This window comes from Acanthopagrus latus, chromosome 2, assembly GCF_904848185.1.
Source record: "Acanthopagrus latus isolate v.2019 chromosome 2, fAcaLat1.1, whole genome shotgun sequence".
Taxonomy (NCBI): Eukaryota; Metazoa; Chordata; class Actinopteri; order Spariformes; family Sparidae; genus Acanthopagrus; species Acanthopagrus latus.
In genome coordinates, this window is record NC_051040.1 from 23,800,904 (window position 1) to 23,822,515 (window position 21,612).

The 21,612-nt window shown below is 44.5% G+C and overlaps 1 protein-coding gene and 1 long non-coding RNA gene across 3 annotated transcripts in view; both read left to right on the forward strand.

Moving 5' to 3' along the window:
- The first annotated feature begins 3,343 nt into the window (after positions 1-3,343).
- On the forward strand, positions 3,344-6,727 carry LOC119010907. Of its 2 annotated transcripts, none has more exons than XR_005072079.1 (2): positions 3,344-3,432; positions 5,815-6,727. It is a non-coding gene; the product is annotated as an uncharacterized LOC119010907 (long non-coding RNA). The 2 variants fall into 2 exon arrangements; XR_005072078.1 differs by lacking the exon at positions 3,344-3,432 and adding an exon at positions 4,167-4,423.
- A 5,225-nt stretch (positions 6,728-11,952) lies between these two features.
- The window catches only part of LOC119010882 (limbic system associated membrane protein), a 446,072-nt gene continuing 436,412 nt past the window's right edge, over positions 11,953-21,612 (forward strand). The window contains exon 1 of the mRNA XM_037083477.1: positions 11,953-13,043. Coding sequence (XP_036939372.1) covers positions 12,980-13,043 — 64 coding nt within the window. The 5' untranslated portion in view covers positions 11,953-12,979. The remainder of the gene's footprint in view (positions 13,044-21,612) is intronic.

Genomic DNA, 21,612 nt, shown 5'->3' on the forward strand with positions numbered 1-21,612 from the left:
ATCACTTTATCTGCTTGTAGCAGCCTCCAGTATCGACTCCAAGGCTCTGCGTCTTGTGTTTAAAGCACTAAATGCTCTCGCCCTACAACACCTCTCAGACCTGCTCAGTGCTTATGAGCCTCTGAGTCTCTCAGGTCATCTCACACAGGCCTGTTTCAGGATTAAAGTGAAGTGTGGGGAAGCTTCTTTTACCTTTAATGCTGCAGTCTCTGGAGCAGCAGCCAGATGACCTCAGATGTGCCCCAGTGTGGACCTCATTTAATAGAAACATTAAACTGCTGCTGCTCTCCTCGGCTGCTGACCGGCTTCTCCTGTGTGTGTGTTGTTTGAGAAATATTGTTTGTGTGTGAGATTTAGTGGACGAGTCGGCGATCGATAAATATTTAATATCAGCTGGGTTTAATCCTTTTTGTGGTCTGCTGTTTCATGTAAACCAAACTGAGTCCGTTTGAATATGAAATGAGATATCAACTGAAGCAAATCCCTCCCTATCGTCCTCTTCCTCCTCTTCATCTTCTTCCTCTTCCCTCTCTCTCAAACATGTAAAGCCGCTCTTGTCTAGGCGGCTCTGTTGAGCAGCATTAATCCTCACAGTGACGACTGCACAGCAGAGAAACGTCGGCCACCGCCGGACTTGTTCATGCATGGAGGCGTTATTTCCAGCTCCCTGCTGTGAGCTCCACAGTGCTGCTGGACACCTGTGTGCTTCACTGACTGCCAGCTCACTCCCTGCTCTGGGATCTGTTGCCAGTCTTGTTTGCTTTCCAATTAACAGTGTGTGTCTAATTAATATTGATAAGAATCCCGACGTGTGGCTGCAATCTTTGCTTTTCAATAATTATATGTTTGATTAAGGCTGTAGATTCAACATCTGTCAGAGCAGATTTTAGCAGATGTTTGATAGTTTGGTTTAAAATGAGTCCCGTCCTCTTCCCAGGTGGTCAGGAGAGGACTTTCACCTGTTCACTGTCTGAATCATCTCAGATCTGCCAACAATAGCTCCATGGTTTAAAAACAAAATGTCTAAAGAAGTTCTAGTTTCGATATTTCTGTGTCAAAGCAGAAAAAGCTCAGGTGTGACTCAGTGAGTTAGCGATGGCTCAGTTCCAGTGAGTGTCAGTCAGCACTACAGCAGCACCTGACTCACCTGAATGTTATACAGTCATTGGTGATGTCATTAATTACACCTGTGCTGTTTCTGCTGCAATGCTAAAAATATATATCTGCTGTGGAAACAACATGTTACTGTTCTGTGAGTCGAGTGTAACTGTAAACTATTTACATGACACTTAAAATAACATTTTGTGTCGCTGTGTTTCATTGCTACTTGATAAAAATGACCTTCAGACTGGGAGGGAAGTTAATCTGAATCATTAAAACACAGATCTGACAGCAGCCTGTGGGGAACTGGGTCCTGTGAAGCTGGATTTTCAGCCAATAACTTCTACAGAGAGAGAGACGGCTCGTGTTTGTTGTTCGGGACAAACAACCAAGAAGAATCCTGATGGTGAGAAAGAAAAGGTCTCTCTGAAGCTCAGTCTCAGCAGATTTCCTCCAGAAGATTCAGGTCACATGTCTTTGAAAACAGGTTGGAGGAAGCTTGAAGAAAATAAAACAGGGTTTAAAGTGGGAGAAAGTGTGTCTCAGGTGTGTGAGTGTGACCATGTTGATTCTTCATTGTTTAGATTAGCTTGTTAGCTGTCTCAGTTCCTCTCACAGCAGCAGATACCTGTTAGCCTTGTTACCAGCAGAGTGTTTCCTCGTGTTGTAGCTGACAGGTGAGGCTTCGTGTTGTCAGACTGCAGCAGATACTGGACGCTCAGATTCTATATAGAAACCCTCAGGCTGGAACACTGGAGAGAGATACTTGTTTTTACTCAGAGCCAGTGAGTCTCTGTCAGGTCATGTTATTTATATACTCAGATATCACCAAGTGTAATTTGCCTCCAGGAGATTTACATACAACACCCTCCATCCTGACACCTTGGTTTTGAAAAATTAAAACTCTCCTGTAAGCCTCTGAACAGGAAATGTCATGTCATTGTCCGTAACCGCTTATCCCTTTCCATGGGGTCGCAGGGAGTTGGTGCTCGAGTGAGGGCAGGGTACTCCCTGGACAAGTCGCCAGCTCATCGCAGGGCCCTCACTTATGAGCAATTGGGGGGTCAGTATCTCGGTCAAGGACAGCTTAGCTCTGCCTGGAGCCGGGATTTGAACCAGCGACCTTCCGATCACTAGTTGACCTGCTCTACCCGTTGAGCTACAGCCGCCCTGAACAGGAAATAAAAAAAGGAAAGAACTTCATGAACAGCATCAGAGGAAGACCTCTCCCAAGACAGACATGTAATGTCTGCAGAATAGATCAATAACTATCAGTATCACATGGAAAGAAACTGTCCTCCTGATGTGTGTGTATATATTTTATATTTTACAGAATCTACCTCTGAGTACTAATAAATAACTTAACTTCAATCATCACCATCCCTGTTCACAGTAACCAAACAAAACACTAAACTGCTCTCATATTTTATTTAATCTAATGAGTGCTCCTGCTGATTCCTGAAAGAACAAGGGTCAGTGAGTGGTGTGACCATTTGTCTCGTGCAGTGCGACACATCTTGTTTGCATGCAGCATGCAGTTGATCAGGTTGTGGATTGTGGCCTGTGGATCTTTGAGATGGCTTTTCATAGTGGAATAAACATTCAATTAATGGGTCAAATTAAATAAGCAGGATTATTGATTTTATGCTCCACTGTGGTTTGCTATGTATCAGCTGCACACAGCAGAGAAGCACCGGTGTTCTTCATGTCTCATCCTGTTTGTTTTGTTTGTTTTTAATCAACTGATGGGTAACAGCTCTGGTGGACATGTTCCCTCAAAACCTGTGACAGTTGTGTCATTGTGTGATAAAACTTTGCATGCTAGTGTCTTTTTATGATAGTCTAAAGCACACCTGTACACTGATCATGTTGTTTGATCAGCATCTCTATTTGCCACACCTGTCGGCTGGATGGATTATCTTGAAGTGATCACTAACAAGGCTTTCAGCTAATTTGTACTCTGAGAGATATTATTTTATATGTGAAATTAATTTATTTAAAATTGTGAAAAATAGGAGGAAAACCAAAAGTGTTGTGTAGTTTGTATCTTCCAGCTGTGGTTGCTGGCAGCAGGACAGATGTGCTGGTCTGAGTGTGAACTGGGTCCTGTCTGCTGCATCATGACATCCTGTTCTGCTGGGAGCTCTGTGAGCTCACACAGCACTTCCACAGCACTGTGTGAGCCAGCATGCAGGAGGACAGAGCTGCAGGGAGCGCTCACAGTGAAGGAGTGCAGAGATGACAGTGAACAGAGGGACACAGAGACGGACGGAGAGAACAACAATCACTGAGTGGACCACTGCAGTCGTTATACTAGGAGTCTGTACTGAAGTGAGTACTGACGTCTGTGCTGTACAGTGTACAGGAATATGAGTGTGTGTGTGTGTGTGTGTGTGTGTGTGTGTGTGTGTGTGTGTGTGTGTGTGTGTGTGTGTGTGTGTGTTTGTGTGTGTGTGTGTGTGTGTGTGTGTGTACACCATCTCTCCCTCACACATACACACACGTTCAGTTTGAGAACATCAGTAGAAACATTAACACCTGAGCTGAGTCATTTTGTCTTCCCCTGTTTAACTCCCATTATTTGACTCCCAATTCTAACGCTGCCAGAGAGCTTTAAGTAGTTAAGAGCAGCCTTCACTCTCAAACATGGCTTTATTGGCTGAGCCACTCATCCTGTCAGCTCAGCTCACTGCAATCTGCATGCTAATGCTCAGCCATGACGAGCCCATTCAACCTTCCAGGGCTTTCCTCTGTACAGTGGCAGCAGGAACACCACTGCTCCATCTCTTTCCTTCAGTGGCTGAGATGACTTTACTGCTCGGCTATAGAACTGGAGGACGACTGTCGTGCCACACAGACTATCCAGCAAGTGAAGACGCAGTCAAATATTTTTATTCATAAAGCTGAAACAAACTTTATTTAATAAAATGTGTCACACTGCGTTTTGTCAGGACAGCAGCAGCTGAAGCTCAAACACATTTAAAGACAAAAACTTCAGCCAGATAAGGAACCATCAACTGTGTCAACACTATAGTGTAGATAAAGGTGAGACACACACACACACACACACACACACACACACACACTCACACAAACAACAGCACCAACAATATGAGCCTCAGGTTCAAAGTATACTCCTTGAAAACACTCCATAGTAGATATACAGCTTGAGTAGGACTTGTAATCAGCTGAGTGGACCTCCATCACAGCAGTGTTCACATCACTTGTTCTTCAGAGTTGTACAGAGGCTGAACAGGGCTGCATCTCTTTGTCAGAGCGAGGTGAAGAGACCTTCTGAGGAGTGTGTGTCTGCTGGCTGCAGGTACAAATGACTGTCAAGTGTTTGTGTGTCCCTGTCAGTCCATAATAAGTCCTCTCACATTCACTCAAAGCTCTGGAACTTTTTCACTGACACAGATTCAGGTGAGACAGAGTTTCATCACTCAGCCTGTTGACTTGTTCAGTTCAGGGAGGTTTGAAGGATCAGAGCGATGACTCTCTGCTTTCTCAGATTGTCGACTCTCTTCTTCATCTGTTGTGCAGCTCTCCCTGTTTGTCCTAATGTGGACTGTTAAAGCTCCAGTAAATAGATCTGTAACCTCCAACACTTTGTGATGAAGAGTCAGTGACAGGCAGCTGAGTGGAACCAAGCAGAGAGGAGACGTCAGTCACCGTGACGTTCGCCTCCACACTTCACACACTCCTCACACAACACTCACACACCACTGCTCATACAACCAGTGTGTTAGTTTGGTGACACATCATTGTACAGAAATGAATTATCAAAGTCATGTTTGGAGGAACAAAGTGTCGTGGAGTGATTTGATGGAGACAGAGCAGCAGTGAGGACAGTGTGTAGGAGTGTGAGCAGACTGACGAAGAACAATATGAGCATCTTTGCTTCATGCTGCTTTTGCATTAGTGTGTATTAATGCTGAAGAAACTGGAATGAGAATTGAGACGGGGTCAGGAGGAGGGAGGGAGAGAAATGTTATGATCTCATTCAGAGCATTTTAGGAATCCTTGTTCATGTTCATGTGTTGTTTTCTGAGCCCATGAATTATCTTTGATTTGAACCTTGAAGACAAGATGGACAAGAAGTAGTACTGCACATGTGTGTGTCTCTGTTAGTGCTCAGGACGTCCACACAGCAGGTTTCTGTAGGGACTGTTTCCAGACCAGCTACCCTCAGTGGAGCAGAGCAGTGTTTCATCCTGTGTGTCTCACACCTGTCTGATCCTATTAGATCACAACACGTCTGCTGAGCTGATGAACACTGTGGCCCAACAGATGGTGAGCTGATGATCGCTCATAATGGTGAAAATGATCATAACTTCAGCTGATAATAGAAATCAGATTGACTTTTACTTCTGTCAGGAGAACCAGAGAGAATTCCTTCTAAAATAACAACTCAGTTCTATGTAAATGTGTCTGAAGTGGACCAGAACTGTGGAGCACTAACTGTAAAGTTGTGCATGCTAAAGTGCTATTAGTGTTATCAGTGACACCTGTACAGGTGTCACTGATAACACTAACGAGAGTGGTGCTCCACTGAGGTGCAGCCATCGTTAATGTTATTAATTACACCTGTGACTTCTCTCATTGTGGACGTTCCTCCAGAAGCAGCTGAGAAATGCAGCTCTCTGCAGCTTCACACCCTCAGTGTCCGGTCCTTGGTCCCGTCCTCTCACATGTTTCCATGTTGTCCTGCAGCTGATCCAGAGCAGGAGACCTGTCCTCCCTCCCAGCCTGTCTTCTGTCAGAGCCAGAGGGCTGCAGCTGCTCTCTTGTGTCCTGTCAGTGGGTGGAGCTCAGCTGTCTGTCTCTTCTCCACCAGACTCCACAGACAGAGCGACCACACACAGACTGACCTCCATCTTCTGTCCTTCAAACAGGACAAAAGTTCACGTGTCCTCCAGTGGTGTCATTGTGTCTGTCCTGCTGTCTGCTGCAGCAGATCAGGAGACTTTAAAACAGGATCCATCACAGCTGTTTGTTCAGATTGGACTGAATCTGTTCAGAAGTCTCACTGATTATTACATTTATTTAACACCTCCAGGTGTGAAGATCATCATCATGAATCAAAGTGATTCATCTTTTCTTTTCATTTTCTTTTATTGCTGTTCTTTATATAAATGGGCTTTGTGCCGTTGGACTTTTGATGATTTGCCTTTTAGATTTAATTGGTGCAATTCTGGAGAACGAGTGATCATTTCTAGGCTTTTATTGATAAACAGTGTTTTGTCATCTTTATCTCAACGTTTCCTCTCTTTTCTTCTTTTCTTCTACCACCTGCTCCTCTGTTCAGTCTTCCTCACCTCTCACTGAACAGTCTGACTGACATCAGCTGCATTGAATCCCATGAAAAGATCAGTCACAAGTTTGTTCCTTTTTATTCAGTCTACATGTGATATTTGAGAACAAGAAAGGTTCCGTCTTCACAGCAACTCTGCCACGTTCATGAGCCGTCATCAGACTCACACGTCCACTTCATCTCTGTCCTGTGATATATAAGGAACAATAGAAGAAGCTCTCCACAGCTCACTGTAGTCTTTAGCTCTGCTGGTTAAACTACAGCAACATCACATTGATATTGTTGAATGAATTATGATAAATTACCACTGATGATGATTATTCCTCTGTGCTGGTGCAGCTGTTTGAAAACATTGTCTCAGTGCTGTCTTCCCCAAACCCACAAAGTGTCCTACAGCAGGTCTGAGATCAGCACAGTTCAATCAAAGCTCAATGTTTGTCAATGAACAAGATGTTTCCAACAGTACAATAACTTATAATCACTTTAACTTCCACTAGATAAGAAACACACAATCCACTGACTGTAGAGCTGAGAGAACAGAGGAGGAGGAGGAGGAGGAGGAGGAGGAGGAGGAGGAGGAGGAGCAGACGCTCCATCAGTCAGGGTTTTGTCTTCTATTGACTGTGTTTGAACTGGACTCAGCTCAGACTTATCTGGCTGTGTTGTAATTCACTTAAAATCCACCACAGTGTGTGAAGAAGGATGTGTGAGGACACACACATCAGTTTGGATCCGACCCAGTTCAGCCCACATGCAGCAATGAATTATGGGCCACCGGTGGTCCAGATCTGCATGTTCACTGACTGAACACTCAAGACAAGTATCAGAGAGTTTGGACTGATCATTTTGACTCACTGTTGGATTTAAAGTGTCTCTTCGTCTCACTGTCCTCACAAGTTTCAGAGAGTTTCAGTGCTGAGTCAGCACTGAGATTTGTATAAAATCTGCTTTTCTCTCTCCGTCCTCCCACTTTCTCTCCCTCTCATTAGTCTCTTTGTCACTGACACATACTGTCATTTTCTGTGAGAAGTATTCAGCTTCTCTGTTAGAAGTAATATTCTCCATGTTTCACACTGACACTATTCACTCTTGTTGTTCCTCTTCATGGACATGATTGGGAATAGACCTGCTCTGTTTTCAGCAGCTGGACTGAAGTGAACCTTCAGCCTTTGTCCCTTCATCCAGATTTAACACTTCTCTCAGACTTTTGATTGCTCTCTCATAGTTTTGACCTTCTCTCTGTCTTCTGATCTGCTCCATCCTGAAGCTACATGTGGATCTTAAAACACAGTTTAGCCACGAGCAGCTCTGATGTTCATGAGATGTGAAGGTGCACATGTGTGCAGCTCTGCTCCTCATCCTCAGAGAGGAGAGACCATCATTCATGATGGTCCAGTTATTGACAAGGTCCCACAGGATGTGAAGGAGACAGACAGGATGGATCAGGGAACATGACACAGGATCTCCTCCTGTGTGTGTGTGTGTGTGTGTGTGTGTGTGTGTGTGTGTGTGTGTGTGTGTGTGTGTGTGTGTGTGTGTGTGTGTGTGTGTGTGTGTGTGTGTGTTACACTTCTGATGTTGTAACTTAATTCTGATGCAGTGGCTGTTAGTAAATTACAGGAAGTCTCTCTGAGGTCTGGAGTAATTATCATCAGTAAATGTTGGATAAGGACACCTGCTGTACCAGAGGCAGCCATTCATCTAATGTTAAAACACACACACACACACACACACACACACACACACACACACACACACACACACACACACACACACACTGTTCCTTCCAGTGTACACAGTTTGCTCTGTCAGTTTAGCTATGCTAACAACACAGTGAACAACAGCTGAGATTGCTCCGTCATGTTTACAGAGCGGCCACAGTAAAGTGTGATTTATCAAACCTGGCCAGCAGCCTGTGATGCTACACGGTGATCAGCTGTCCTGTTAATCAGCTCTGATGGTTACTGACAGTCAGGGACACTCATGGAAATGATGTGGAGCAATTAGTTCAGTTAGTGTGAGGACAATCAGCCTGTGATTAGCACGTAAATCTGCAGTTGGCGTTATTATAAGACACATGTGATCACCAGTATTATGACAGACTGCAGACAAAGGTCAGAATTAAAAAGGTCAATTATCCGCTCATCTTTCTTTCTTTGTTAAGGTTTGCAGTGCAGCACACGGATGCTGCTGTAGCTACAGACATTACACAGATGTGAAAAGAGAAATAGATCTTCTTTATCACTGCTGTTTACTTTTCATTAATCTTACACAGCAGTGTATCTAGGACTTCTTCTCTTAACAGTGAGATATTTTAACACTTTTTAATTGGATCTGAACAAGAAAGTGACGCTCTGCTCTGCAGACATTTGGCCCTCTGTCAGAGGCAAACTGTTAGCAGACCAACGTCTTGAGGGAAGCTTCCACATGTTTGGATGCCAGCTGAGAGCTGCAGTGTTGCAGCAGAGGGCTTTAATATAGAGCACAATAAGAGCCAAACAGTCATAAATCAACGCTGTCAGCAGAGTCTCAGGTAATCAGCTGGGGGTCTGCTGTGATGAAACCACTGGGATGGAGTCACTAGAAATAGACAGAGGAGCTCTTTATTCAGGACAGAGAGCAACAGCAGAGGAAACTAGAGCTCCAGGAGTCATTATAGCATCAGAGTACAAGTACCACAGAGTATCTGCAACTTTACTGTGAACGATCCACTTCTGGAGGTCACGGCTCAGAGTGGAGACGGTGCTGTGTGATGTGGTGTCATTTTTACAAGTCAGATCAATACAGATCAGTTCTGAGCTGCATCCTCACATGTGATGGATGGAAAGTCAAGCAGTAAACTTCACTCTCAGACTTTTACATCTCACAGTAAGTGGTGAGAGTCAGACCTGCTGTGAAGGAAACAATACTCAATAAAAAGTGATGTGACATTTATATTTCTGGGTTGTCCTCCTGCAGCTGTGTTCACAAACGTGCAGTGTGAACTCTGTGAGTACATCACGACCTGGTGAAGCTCCTCTCTGCCAGCTGAGAAGAAGCAGCTGTGTATGGAAGGAGAAATCTGTTTGTCTGCAGCGTCACAGAGCCGACAGAGGAGTTCATCTGTGACCAGACTGCAGCGCAGGAGACCTGATGAGAAATATACAAAGTGAAGTGAGTTTGTTTTTAAATGAAGCACAGCAATGAAGCAGAGCAGACTTATATGGTGGCACAGATACGTGCTGATGCTCTGTGTGACAGTGACAGATGTTCAGTAATGTAGTGAGAGCAGCAGTGTGCTCTGTAGAGCTCTGTCTCCACAGTGAACCAGGCTCTGTGCTCTGCTGCTGCTCTGTCTCTGTCCATGGTGCTGACTGGGAGGACGGATCAACTCACTGGACTCCAGTTTGATGCTGCTGCTTCAACACAAACTGAACTCTACTAGAAAACTTTGTTTTTGCTGTGTAGCTGCTGATCAACACAGACCACTTCAGCTTCACCCTCACATTGTCTTTGTTTCTTTCTCTCTGTGTTTAGCTGTGTTCATGGTGAACAGCTGATCTATAGAAAAGTAAAGCCAGTACATCAGATGATCTGGGAGAACAGATGACCTCGTCTCGTGTCACTCCCACATGTCTCCATGTCTCCTCCTCAGAGTGATGTCTCGTCCTCTGCCACATTCACCAACATTAGCTGAGGCTTTCACACTGACATCCACAGGTTTGCTGCAGGACACAAACACTGTGGGCTGGACATGAACTATGAATGTAGACACTCAGAGGTCAGGAGCTCTGAACTCAGTGTTCAGTATGATAACACATGAGCCGACTGCTCTCTGTAAAATGAATCAGGGTGTTTTTTCTCTGATGAGGGAATGTAATGAGGAGGACGTGTTTCCACCTGCAGTGCTTCTGTCTCTGATGGCAGAAGAGTAAAAACTGAAGAAACTGTCTGACGTTACAGACTGAAATAAACTGCTACATGTGTAGCATGATGTCCATGTCTTCTTCTAACACTGGGAAGATTTTAGTGTTTTCAAAATCAGTTACTGACACGAGCTAATGTAGAATCATTTTCTGCCATCTGCCCACAAACAATGAGTGGTTACGAACAGTCGTCTGCTGGAAGCTTTGAATGTTCATGCAGTTTGTTGCACGGAGCATCATTCAAACTGATTCTGTTTTCCTTCTGCCGACTTTTCAGTGTGTATCTAAATGATGTGTGATGTGTTCATGCTGTGTGTATAACTCACACAGTGGGCTGTGAGATGCTCTGTGGTTAACTGATGTGACTCAGACTGAAAACTGGCATCATCATTGTGTCACTTTGAATTGTGACATCACGCAGACATCATTTACATTCCATCCACCTGACCGACGACTTCAACATGAAACCAGAGCTGACGTCTCTCTGAGAGTCAACAGTCTCTCTCCTCTGACTAAGACAACAAACTCTATTTTTCATCAGATTGTTTTGATGGGAGTCAATCTCACCTTTGCTTTGTTTCTCTTGCTGCTGGCATGTTATAATGAAAACAGTATTCTTCTCCTCTGTGCCTGAAATACAAATGAGCAGTGTGAAACGGGCGGGGAATGTAAATAAACCCTCCAAACACAGTCAGCTGAGCCAGAAGGTCTCGTGGGTGGAGGCTAAACACAGATGGAGACTAAAAGGAAACAAAACTGAGAGTGCAAATGCACAAAAATGCAAATATAATAGAAAATGTGGCTCCGAGCAGCTCGCTCCTTCTGTGTGAGGGCAAAGATCCACAAACAATTAAAACCCATTTAATGTGGTGACATCACAGAGAACAGCCGGTAGTAAAGGTTTATTATCAGTCGTATGAAATCATCATTTTATCTCTCTGAGTATCAACAGTCAGACGATGAAACTGGTCCCCTGAACGTCTCATCACTGCTGCTGCTAACTGCTGTTTACTGACCAGAGCTGCTGCTGTGTTGAAAATGACTGACGCTGATTCATGAACCATTATCTTCTTTATGTAACAGCCGTCATCTGAGCCTATAATTCAGCCCCACCATGTTGTGGTGTACAGATAACACTGAACAGCTGACTCCACTGAATGTGTCTCCTCTTTATGAGCAGCGCTGCTGTTTTCTTTGCATCCAGATGACTTCAGTGTGATCTGGTGATGTTTGGAGACGTCATGTGTGTCTACAGTAGAGACGTCTGCTATAATATGAACACGTGAGGACGTTTCTGAGTGGGATTCTTACTGGAGCTTTACTGTGGCCACGTTTACAGATCAGATCTCACCATCAGCTCTCAGCAGAAGTTTGTTATTATAAAACAAGTTTTTCTTGATATTATTCACACAGAAACACAACTTTTCTAAATGTGCAAATATTCCAGATGAGCTGACGTCTTCACTGTCTGTCCTCACTTCATCTGATTATCATTTTAAAGACAGATACTTGTGACAAGTTCATGTTGTTTCCTGCATTTCCCCAGTCAGCTGAGTAAGTAAGTACATTTACTAGAATATGGTTGGCAAGTTACTTTATTTATTCACATTTATTTACATATTTTGGCCCGTAACTTTATTTTGTATTGTACTTTTACCTCCACTATATTTATCTGATGAATTTAGTAACAGATTACACTACATCAGAGCCAAATGAGGACATTTAAAAAAAATAATGTATTTTATCACTTCTCAGATTAAAAGATACTTGTAACAGTTCATGTTGTTTCCTGCATTTCCCCTGTGATGGAATGTAACTAACTATATCTACTAAAATACAGTATGTAAGTTACAGTATAAGGTACATATACTGGCACTTTACTCCCACTTTATTACATTTTGTAGGCAGACATTGTATTTTTTCCTTCACTACATTTATCTTACAGTACATCAGAGCCAAAGGAGGAAGTGTTTAAATCAATTCATTTTATCACCACTCAGATTAAACAAACAATGACTCTGATGATTAAAATAAATAGGCTGACCCCTGGTATACAGTACAGACATACATGTAGAAATACTGTGTGTTTAATTCACTTTTACTTTTGATGATGAAGTGCATTAAATGCCACACAATTACTCTGCGTACTTAAGTATATTTAATATCAGACACTAAGAGTTTTACTCAAGTACTGTTGGTATGATGGCCTCTCACTGTGACCACAGTAAGACTTTAACATGACGTGTTTACTTTGAATCCAGTGGGACTTTCCAGCAGTGCGTCTGCTCCTCTTCAGTAAAGCTGCTGAGAGGCTCCATGTGAAACATCCTGGTTGTGCTGCTCAATCAAATGTGTTGGCTTTGTCCTCATTAGTCCTGCTGTCAGTGCTGGACCATGACACACACACACACACACACACACACTCCCAGTCTGTCTCCCTCTGTGGAGGAGAGTGTCGGTAGGGGTCGCTACTGTCCGTGTAAAGCAGCAGATGGAGCAGTGACAGAGTCTCCAGCTCTTGTGTTCATCAGCACCGTTCACACCGGGATTTCTTCCTCCGCTCGGCTTCATTTGCAGCTTTCTCTTCTGGAAATTAGCCGCTGGAGACGGAGCTCGGTCGGGAAGAGCGCGGAGCTTTTGCAGCTGATTAAAGGACACCATGCTTTCCTTCTGGATACACACCGTGTGGATCCCCGGCGTCGCTCTCCTCTTTGGATTTCAAGGCAAGGGATCGTTTCATTCTTTTCATTTCATGTGCTGACGTTTTCCACTAGGAAAGCCCGGAGCTGAGAGGGAAATGACAGCTACCGTGGAGCTTTATTGTGCTTCTGTCCGTCCGCTGCTGACTCGAGTTCTGAAGGTATGTGAAGTGACTTCCCTTCCTGAAAACAGCTGACATGACGGAGAGAGCTCCTCATGGAGAAGCTGCCGACTGTTACAGTGGAGCTGTGTTTGCTCTCAGGCAACTTAGTGACATCAGTGTGCATGTACAGTAGCAGTGTGAGACACAGAGGAGAGAAGAGAAGAGCCGCAGAGGCTGATGGTCCAGCTCCCAGCTTCAGGAGAGTCTCCTCTCAGCTGAGGAGGAGAGCAGTGACCAACATGTGGAGGCTGTTCATCTCTCAGCTGCACTCTGACACTTGCTTCAGCATGCTGGCCTCTCATCCAGAGTGTGTGTGTGTGTGTGTGTGTGTGTGTGTGTGTGTGTGTGTGTCTCTGTGTGTGTGCAGCTCAGTGCCAGTTAGTTTGTGTAAACTGTCTAATAAGTGAAGTGATGTCTCCATTTTGGCTCTAAGCTTGAAATCCCTTCATATCTTCACACACATCTCTGACTCTGATCCATCTACGATGCACACATCATGGATCAGTCCGTTTTATTGGATTCTCTCTGGTGCTGCTTTTCTGCTGGCAAAGAGTCTTATTAGTGTTGTGTATGTGTGTGTGTGTGTGTGTGTGTGTGTGTGTGTGTGTGTGTGTGTGTGTGATACACGTGGATGAAGGCAGAAAGCAGACACAGTGTGTGGTGTGAAACAGCAGTGAGATCCAGCTGTAGTGAGCAGGAGAGACGGTGGCAGCAGGAAGGGTGGATGATGGAGGAGAAGAAAGATGTAGTTTTCATGTCTTCTCTCTCGTCTGCTTTTGGAATTAAATGTCAGCAGTAAGTGATGACGCTCTCCACACTGTAATGCTGCGTTCAGGACGAGTCGTGACTTGGAAATGTGCGACGTCCTCCCGGGAAAAGTGCAATGGAGCGCCACTGGAAGGAGGAATTCCTCCTGGTGAACTCTGGGTACATTTATCTCCCCTGACTTCACGAGGGAGCAGTCGTCTGACGTCACACAATGCTGGCAGCACCCATGGGAGGGTGGTAGGGTGTAGACAGCAGTATTTGTAAAAGGCTCGTGAAGGAAATGTGTAGATATGTTTCCAAGTGTTAAAGTGCTGTAAGATAAAACACATCATGGGGTCTGTAACCTCATGTGTCCTCTGGCTCATTTTTAATGCTCTGAGGCTGCACTGCTGAGGCTGCAGGTGTGTGTCCACTTGCCAGAGAGACATCATTTTATCTCAGTCATTAACAGAATCATATCTTGGGTTCACTTTTGTCATCTCGCTCCTGGAACTCTTTGAGTTTTTAAGTTTCCTCCAGGAAATTCCAGCCTGTGACACCATGAGGCGTTCAGGGTCAGTGCTGTGGTCAGACTGTGGTCGTACTGGGCAGCTCCCAGACGGACAGTGGACTGGTTACAAGAGACGTTTGAGACGTTTGAGTTGATATCGACCTCTTTTGCCATGAAAACACGTCATTGTTGGAACTTGCTTGAAGTCAAAATGACGTCAGCCATTTTTATCTCAAAGATGAACTGTAAACTTGTAGAGGATCTGATCATCTTCTGTTTTGTTGTTCTCCAGAACGTCCTCCTCCATCTCCTCTCAGGAAAACACTAAACCACATCTCTGATTCACTCTACAGACGCAGGCAGAGTGCACTGTGGGTAACTTTTGTTTTCATGGAGGAATTACAATCTCATGCACTTTATAGGTTTTTGAAGAGAAACAGTTACAGAATGAAGGTAAACAGTGTAAAGTGTCACAATGGCGTCTTGAAGTACTGAATAAACAAAATGAGTGAACCAAAGACGTGAGAACATAACAGCTTTGAACAGAGAACAATAAGAAGATTATCAGATGATTATTGAGGGAGAGTGTCGACTCTGAACTGATCCAACAGCCACATGAGCAGGTGAAACTAATGACGTGTTAACGAGCCTCCTGACAGTGTCGACCTGGTGACTGCAGACAGAGCAGAGAGAGCCTGGCAGAGAGTCTCTGTGTTCCACTTTCCATTCACACACTGAAGCTCAACAAACACGCTGGATGTATTTCAGACCTCAGTAAAACATTTAAAGAATCTTCTCTGAATCTTTCCAAGTCTGTCTACATTTACAGTGTTGTGTGATTAAATAGTTCTGACCAACAGGTCTTCTTCACTGTCCACACTAAAAACTGAGAGAGGGAACATGAAAGAGTTGACAAGTTAAGATTCCCATCAGCAGCTCTCACACTAAATCCTTCCTCAGTGACGTGCTGAATTCTTTTCACAGCTGCTAACTTTCCTCTCATTAGTTGACACGTACAGTAAACCTCCTTCTCATCTCCCTCTTCTCACCACACTCACATCACTCTCTTTACTTCGCCTCGTCCTCCATCACCTCTTACTTTACAGCTCTCCTGATTCTTATTTCCTTTGTTTAGATCTCTCCTGGCGTCATTTCCCCAAAGCTGCACATGACTGACAGTGGAATCATGAATCTGTGGCTGAGCCGTTGTTTCCTCTGAGGGCAGCGCTGACGCCCGTCTCTCTGCAGAGTGTCTTTAAACTCGTCGTCCGCTCAGACTTCATCGATTCGGACGTCGACCCTGTTCGTCTTGTCAAAGTGCAGCCGATGAGCTGGAGAGAGAGACGGAGGATAAGATGATGGAGGAAATGAACATCAATATAGTCGGGCGGACTGACCGAGTACAGTCTCTGTGCAGGAAACACCGAGCTGGTGTTTGATGGGACGTTTTGCTTTTTCATTAATAAGTGAAGTAGGTAATCAGCTCAGCTGCTTGTTTTACAGCGAGCACTTCTTCCTAATGAGCATCAGCTCTAATCACACAGGTAGATCACTGTTCACCTCCTCGCTCTCCCTCTAACAAGACAAACCTGACAAAGTGTGAATCATAATTTATTCTCACTGCTCTGTTTGGTTTCTCATCAGTTTTCTTCAGTAAGTTGAACAAATGAATGTCAAATAAACCTCCTTTATGATAATTGTTAACTGCTGCAGATGTTGTATGAATATTTCTCTTTAATAAAGAAGATAAATGCAGAAGTCACTCAGCGCTCCCTCAGTTTAAACTGCAGATGAAACTTATCTTCACAAGGTTCTCATGAGTTTTAACGCCGTTTGGAAACGGATAATGTTTCAACACTTTGTATGAAGAGACGTTTAAATAAACTGGTCGTCTGCTGCTCTGTTGGGATTCCTGCACATTCTTCCATGATGTTGTTTCTCTGAGTAAACTGGGAACAGTTTCAGGTTCAGTTTGTGGTGTTCAGTCGCGTTGATCAGTTTTGTTTTCATCCCAGAGTGGATACAAACGTCCTCATCTTCCTCCCTCGGCTGCAGCTTTCAACAGATAATGTGCTGTCAGAGTTGTGCTTCAGTGGTTCTGACGAGTGGTTCTGATTTTAGTGCCACTTGTTTCCTTCTTTCTTTACAGAAACAAGGTTGTATTCATCGGTGAGGTCTCTGTTTGTCTTGCTTCATGTTGTTTGAACTTCCTGCGATGACATTTAACTCTGTCCTGAGGCGCTGATGGGATGTGAGAGTACATTTACTCTCTGATGGATGGAATTATATGTGTCTGCTCTGAATGCCTCCAGGTCTGTGTGGAGCTGCTAGTTTGGAGCATTTTCTGTAAAACTGGATGTTTTTAGTTGATTTGGTTGGACGAGCGACACATAGCTGTACACAGAAGAAGTACTCACACTGTTTCAGCTGTGCTCTTCATCCTGTCTGGTCCAGGCTGCTGTATGTTGGAGCTCTTTCAGAAGAAGAGACGGCAGCTGAAAGGCTCGTGCTGTTGAAGGTCTGTTAGTTTAAAGGATTTCTCAGTCGGGGTGAACAAACCACAGGTGAGAGAACATCAGAGCTGTGTCCTTTGTGGCTGTGTGGTCACATGTCCACTGTGATGGAAAACACCTGACTCGGGTTGAACGATGTCACCACACAGTCGAGCCGCTCAAACTCGACTAGCTGCTGTAATGTGATAACAGAGGAGCAGTACTGAACAGCTCTGATTAAACTGATATTCAACACATTTTGGTAAATTGGCCTTTAACACCTTCAGAAATAAAGTGTTTGTTTCCTCTGATGAAACAGAAACTGATTACAGTGAAGCATCCCATAATAACCGAGGGTGTTTACAGACTGCGGTGCAGTAAATGAATCCTGACACTGTACGTGACAATGAGGCGGACAACAGAAGGAGAGGCGTCCTCCCTTCAGCTGTGATTGTCAGGTGCTTCTAACAAGTTCCTGCTGCCTGTGACCAACACATTCGGTGCTGAAGAGCTCGGAAACAGAAAAACACATTTTATTTATCGACGTCACGTCATCAGAGTGTCTTTGTCAGCAAACAGCACAGTGCTGAAAGAGTTTCTTTCTGTAACGCTGAGCAAATACATGACTGGATGTTTGTTTCTGTATTTAAGAGTCAATACAATCAGAGGTGAGTGTATTATAGGATTACAGGGTTTAAGCTTTGTGCTCGGCTTAAGTGTTTCCCCCATTAAATACATCCACACGTGTGGTTTCTATGAATCCTCCATTCAAACAGGTAATCCTGTTGGAGGAAACACCTCTGATACTGTGTCATGCTGCTGGAGTCACATTTCAGTGAATCTGTCTTTTTCTGTCTGATCAGTGGATTCAGATGTTTACAGAAGAGACAGAGGACTGAAGACAACAGTATATCTCCAGTCTGTTGATCTGTTGTTGAATATGTGGCACTATAATAACTGCAGGTCTGTTCCTTTAATGATGTCCAGCAGCTTATGAAGGAGGAATCAACATAGATCAGTGACATGGTTCAGTTCAGTCAGACAGCCTGCACTCATTGCACTGATCAAACCAGTCAGGCGTATTTCCTGCTTTTTGCCTCTCAAAGCTGCCAGCTGGACAGACAGCTCAGTGTGGATCTCCAGGACCAGAGTTTGTGGATGGAGGGGAGGAAGGAAAGTGACCGACATGTTAAAACATTTTCACGTTGAATCATGTGTCTCTTCAGACGTGTCGTCTGTATCCACTGTAGTGTGGACATGGTCTGATGAGAGGAACGTTGTGTTCACTCGTTCAGTGTGTTTACAGTCGGATCTCAATGGGATCTCTGACTGAAGGCAGAGGACAAAGAGAGCTTTGTTACAATCTGTGTGTGGGAGTCAAAGTGTGTGTGGAGGCCTGTGTTTGATCCTTTTACTATCACTTTACACTTTGGTATTGAATGTCACACACACACACACACACATTTGTGTGGAGTTACTTTCCTTCATAGCTCTTAATCTAATAGAACACACACATGTGTGTTGTGTCTCAGCATTCATTATTTGTGCCTTTAAAAACCACTGAAAGTGTTGTGTTGTGCTGTGCTGTATTGTGTTGTGCTGTGTTGTGTTGTGTTGTGCTGTACTGTGTTGTGTTGTGTTGTGTTGTGTTGTGTTGTGCTGTGCTGTACTGTGTTGTGTTGTGCTGTGCTGTGTTGTGTTGTGTTGTGTTGTGTTGTGTTGATGGCAGCCAGCAAGCTGAAGTAGAGACAGTGAAGACAAACACAGACACGACTCTAATGATCAGCGAGCAGCTGATTGAACCTGCTGTATTTGTGCTTCATGGATCACCCCACCCCTCATATCATCATGCTGTCCCACAATGCACCTTGTCAGTAGAGCTACAGATGTTTCTGTGCTCAGCCTGCTTTGGTTGTTCATCTTGTCAGTTCCAGTCTGAACCTGTTGAACCTCTCCTGACCTGTTACTCTCTGCTCCCTGCACCACATGAAGTCAACACATGATGTGTTCCAGGGTCAGTACATCATGTTAAGTTTGAGCAGTTTTTACTTGCTGTCAGTTCAGTAACTCTCCCTGACTAATTCGCTCTAAGCTGTGTGTGGGTTTGGTGAGCAGCTGATCTTCATCACGGCCTCTGAACACAACATCAGCTTTATTCAGTGATTGGTTTGGTTTGAAGCCGACTGTGAAGCTCTGACTTTAAACATCTTTACATCAGATGGACACAGCTGTGTTGAACAGCCTCATGTGATGCTGTCTCCACCCACACAGAGAGGGGGGGAGTTGGGGGGGGAACGATGTGTTTGAGAGTCTGCAGGGCTTCTTGTCTTCTGGACTGGTTGGTTGGAGGGTTTAACGTCCCACATGTTGTTGTAGCAGAGCTATGAAATAACAGGGGATTGAGGAGGGATGGACAGAGTTTGACAGCAGCAGACGCTCTGTAGTATCTTCTCTAGTTTCCGTCTAAAAAGCAGCAGCTGAAGTGCAGCAGAGGAGCCTGAAGGCATCAACAAGCCTGTGTAGCCACACAGCCTCAGGGAGGATTTCCTGACCTCTTCTTCATCCACCTGTGCAGCTGTGTAGTGTCACACTTTGAGACCGTGTTCCCTTCTTCCTTTAAAATCCACACATTTTCCAACCATTTAATCAGAGTTTGTATCAGCTCTTTAATTCACGCTGCCATCAGTAATTACTGCCTTTCTCCCTTCAGTTCATGGTTTGTAATTTGGATGTGTTGATCATGATTATCAGTGTGCATTAGCATGACGTCTGCACACGTTATAGCTGCTTAGCTGCTATTGACAGTATTTCTAAATGAATCTAAGTCTTTAATAATAATTACCGCGGCTGGAGATGATTGCATTTATCTCATTTAGTTCATTTAATCTCACTTTAGTTCTGTCACATTTCCAGTCAGGTTGTAAATCAGCTTGGTGTCGGCCCGTCTTGATCCTCTCTCTACCTGTAGAGGAGCGTTGGTAGAGGTGAAAAGTTGAAACTGATTCCTGACAGGTGGAAGTCCCAGTCAGCACAGGAGGCAGCTGATCGCTGTGTGGAGTCACTGTTACTCATGTTTGTAGTCTTTTATATCCTCCACAGGAAGATGTAGCCACAGCTCTGATGTGTTTATGGATTATTCCTCGCTTTCTGGATTTAGTGGGATGTTTTTTGTACTCAGAGGCAACAACTGATGAGTCACATCAGCAGCTGTAGTGAAGGCACAGCATCACTATCAGTTAAACACAGTGTCACTGATTCAGTTCTTTATCAGGAGCTAGTTCAGCTGTAGTTTAAGTGTGTGATCTGACATGGTGAGGTGAAGAAAGGTGATGAATTTGGTCAAACTGCATCTTATTTTCCATCATTCCTCATCTCTCAGTGTCTGTGCAGCAGTAAAGATTGTTGACTTTTCATCAAAATCAACAGATTGTAAATCTGTCAACTCTGTTTGTTCTTCCTGGAGGAGCCTGGAAGTCTCAGTTCAGCTGGATGTAAAGTGCCGACGTTGAAAGTTGTTCAGCTAACAAACAAATAACATGAGATGGAAGTTTGTGGGAAACATCTGAATACATGAAACCTCAAAGTGAAACATTCATTCACCGTCTGCTCTCCTCTTTTTCTGTCTTTCAGGTAAGAGTCGTCTGACCCTGCAGTGTGTGTGTGTGTGTGTGTGGGTGTGTGTGTGTGTGTGTGTGTGATGAGGACACCACCTCCTGACCTTGACAGTGGACCTCAGAGAAGACTCTACAATCAGAATGTGTGTGTGTGTGTATGTGTGTGTGTATGTGTGTGTGTGTGTGTGTGTGTGTGTGTGTGTGTGTGTGTGTGTGTGTGTGTGTGTGTGTGTGTGTAGGGTCACAGCTGGTGACTCCTCCTCCTCCTGAGCTGGTCACACACCACGGAGACACACAGATGGAGGTCTGAGCTTTACAGAATCTCTCTGGCTGTGTTTTCTCTCTTTGTCTCTTTGGTTTTCCACCATCACATCTGCCTCCTGACGCAGCTCAGTGAGAAAGAGGCTTTAGAATCAGATTTGGGCTCCACTGGTTGCTCTCTCATCACACAGTGGTGGGAGGCTGCTGTACAGTGATGGTGAAGCTGCTTCCTCTGTGTTTGATGGAACAAACCTGGTTGGGGGCAGAACTGCTGTGTCTTTAGTCTGAGACGAGACTGTTGTTGTTTCTTGACGTGTCGTCAGCGGTCCATCTCTCTGCCTGCTGCTGCTCCAAAGCACCGACTCTCAGCTGAACAGTGAGAATGAGCGAGTCTGGCCTGGTTTAGTGGCTTCTTTCCTCTGACTGCAGGGACTGATGGACATATGGACAGAAATGTTGATGCTGTTAGTGGCTGTGAGGGAACAGCCTGTTTCTACATGTGCTCCAGTGCTGACATGCTGCTCTGTTTGTGACAGAATCATCATCTCTTCCTCTTCATCAATATACTTTCTATCATATCATCGCCATCTGTTGGTGAACTGACTGGTTTTCGGCCTCTTTCCTATCAGTGTGTTTTTGCGACGGTGGAGCTGTGATGTCATTACTGAGGGACAGAAGTCATGGTGATGATGTCACACTGTATGTAACCTACAGGCCCAGTGTGTATTTGATATGTGTGTGTGTGTCTGCTGTGACACTTTTATTGAACACACTCCCTGGTGCAGCCCTGCTGCGTCTCACACT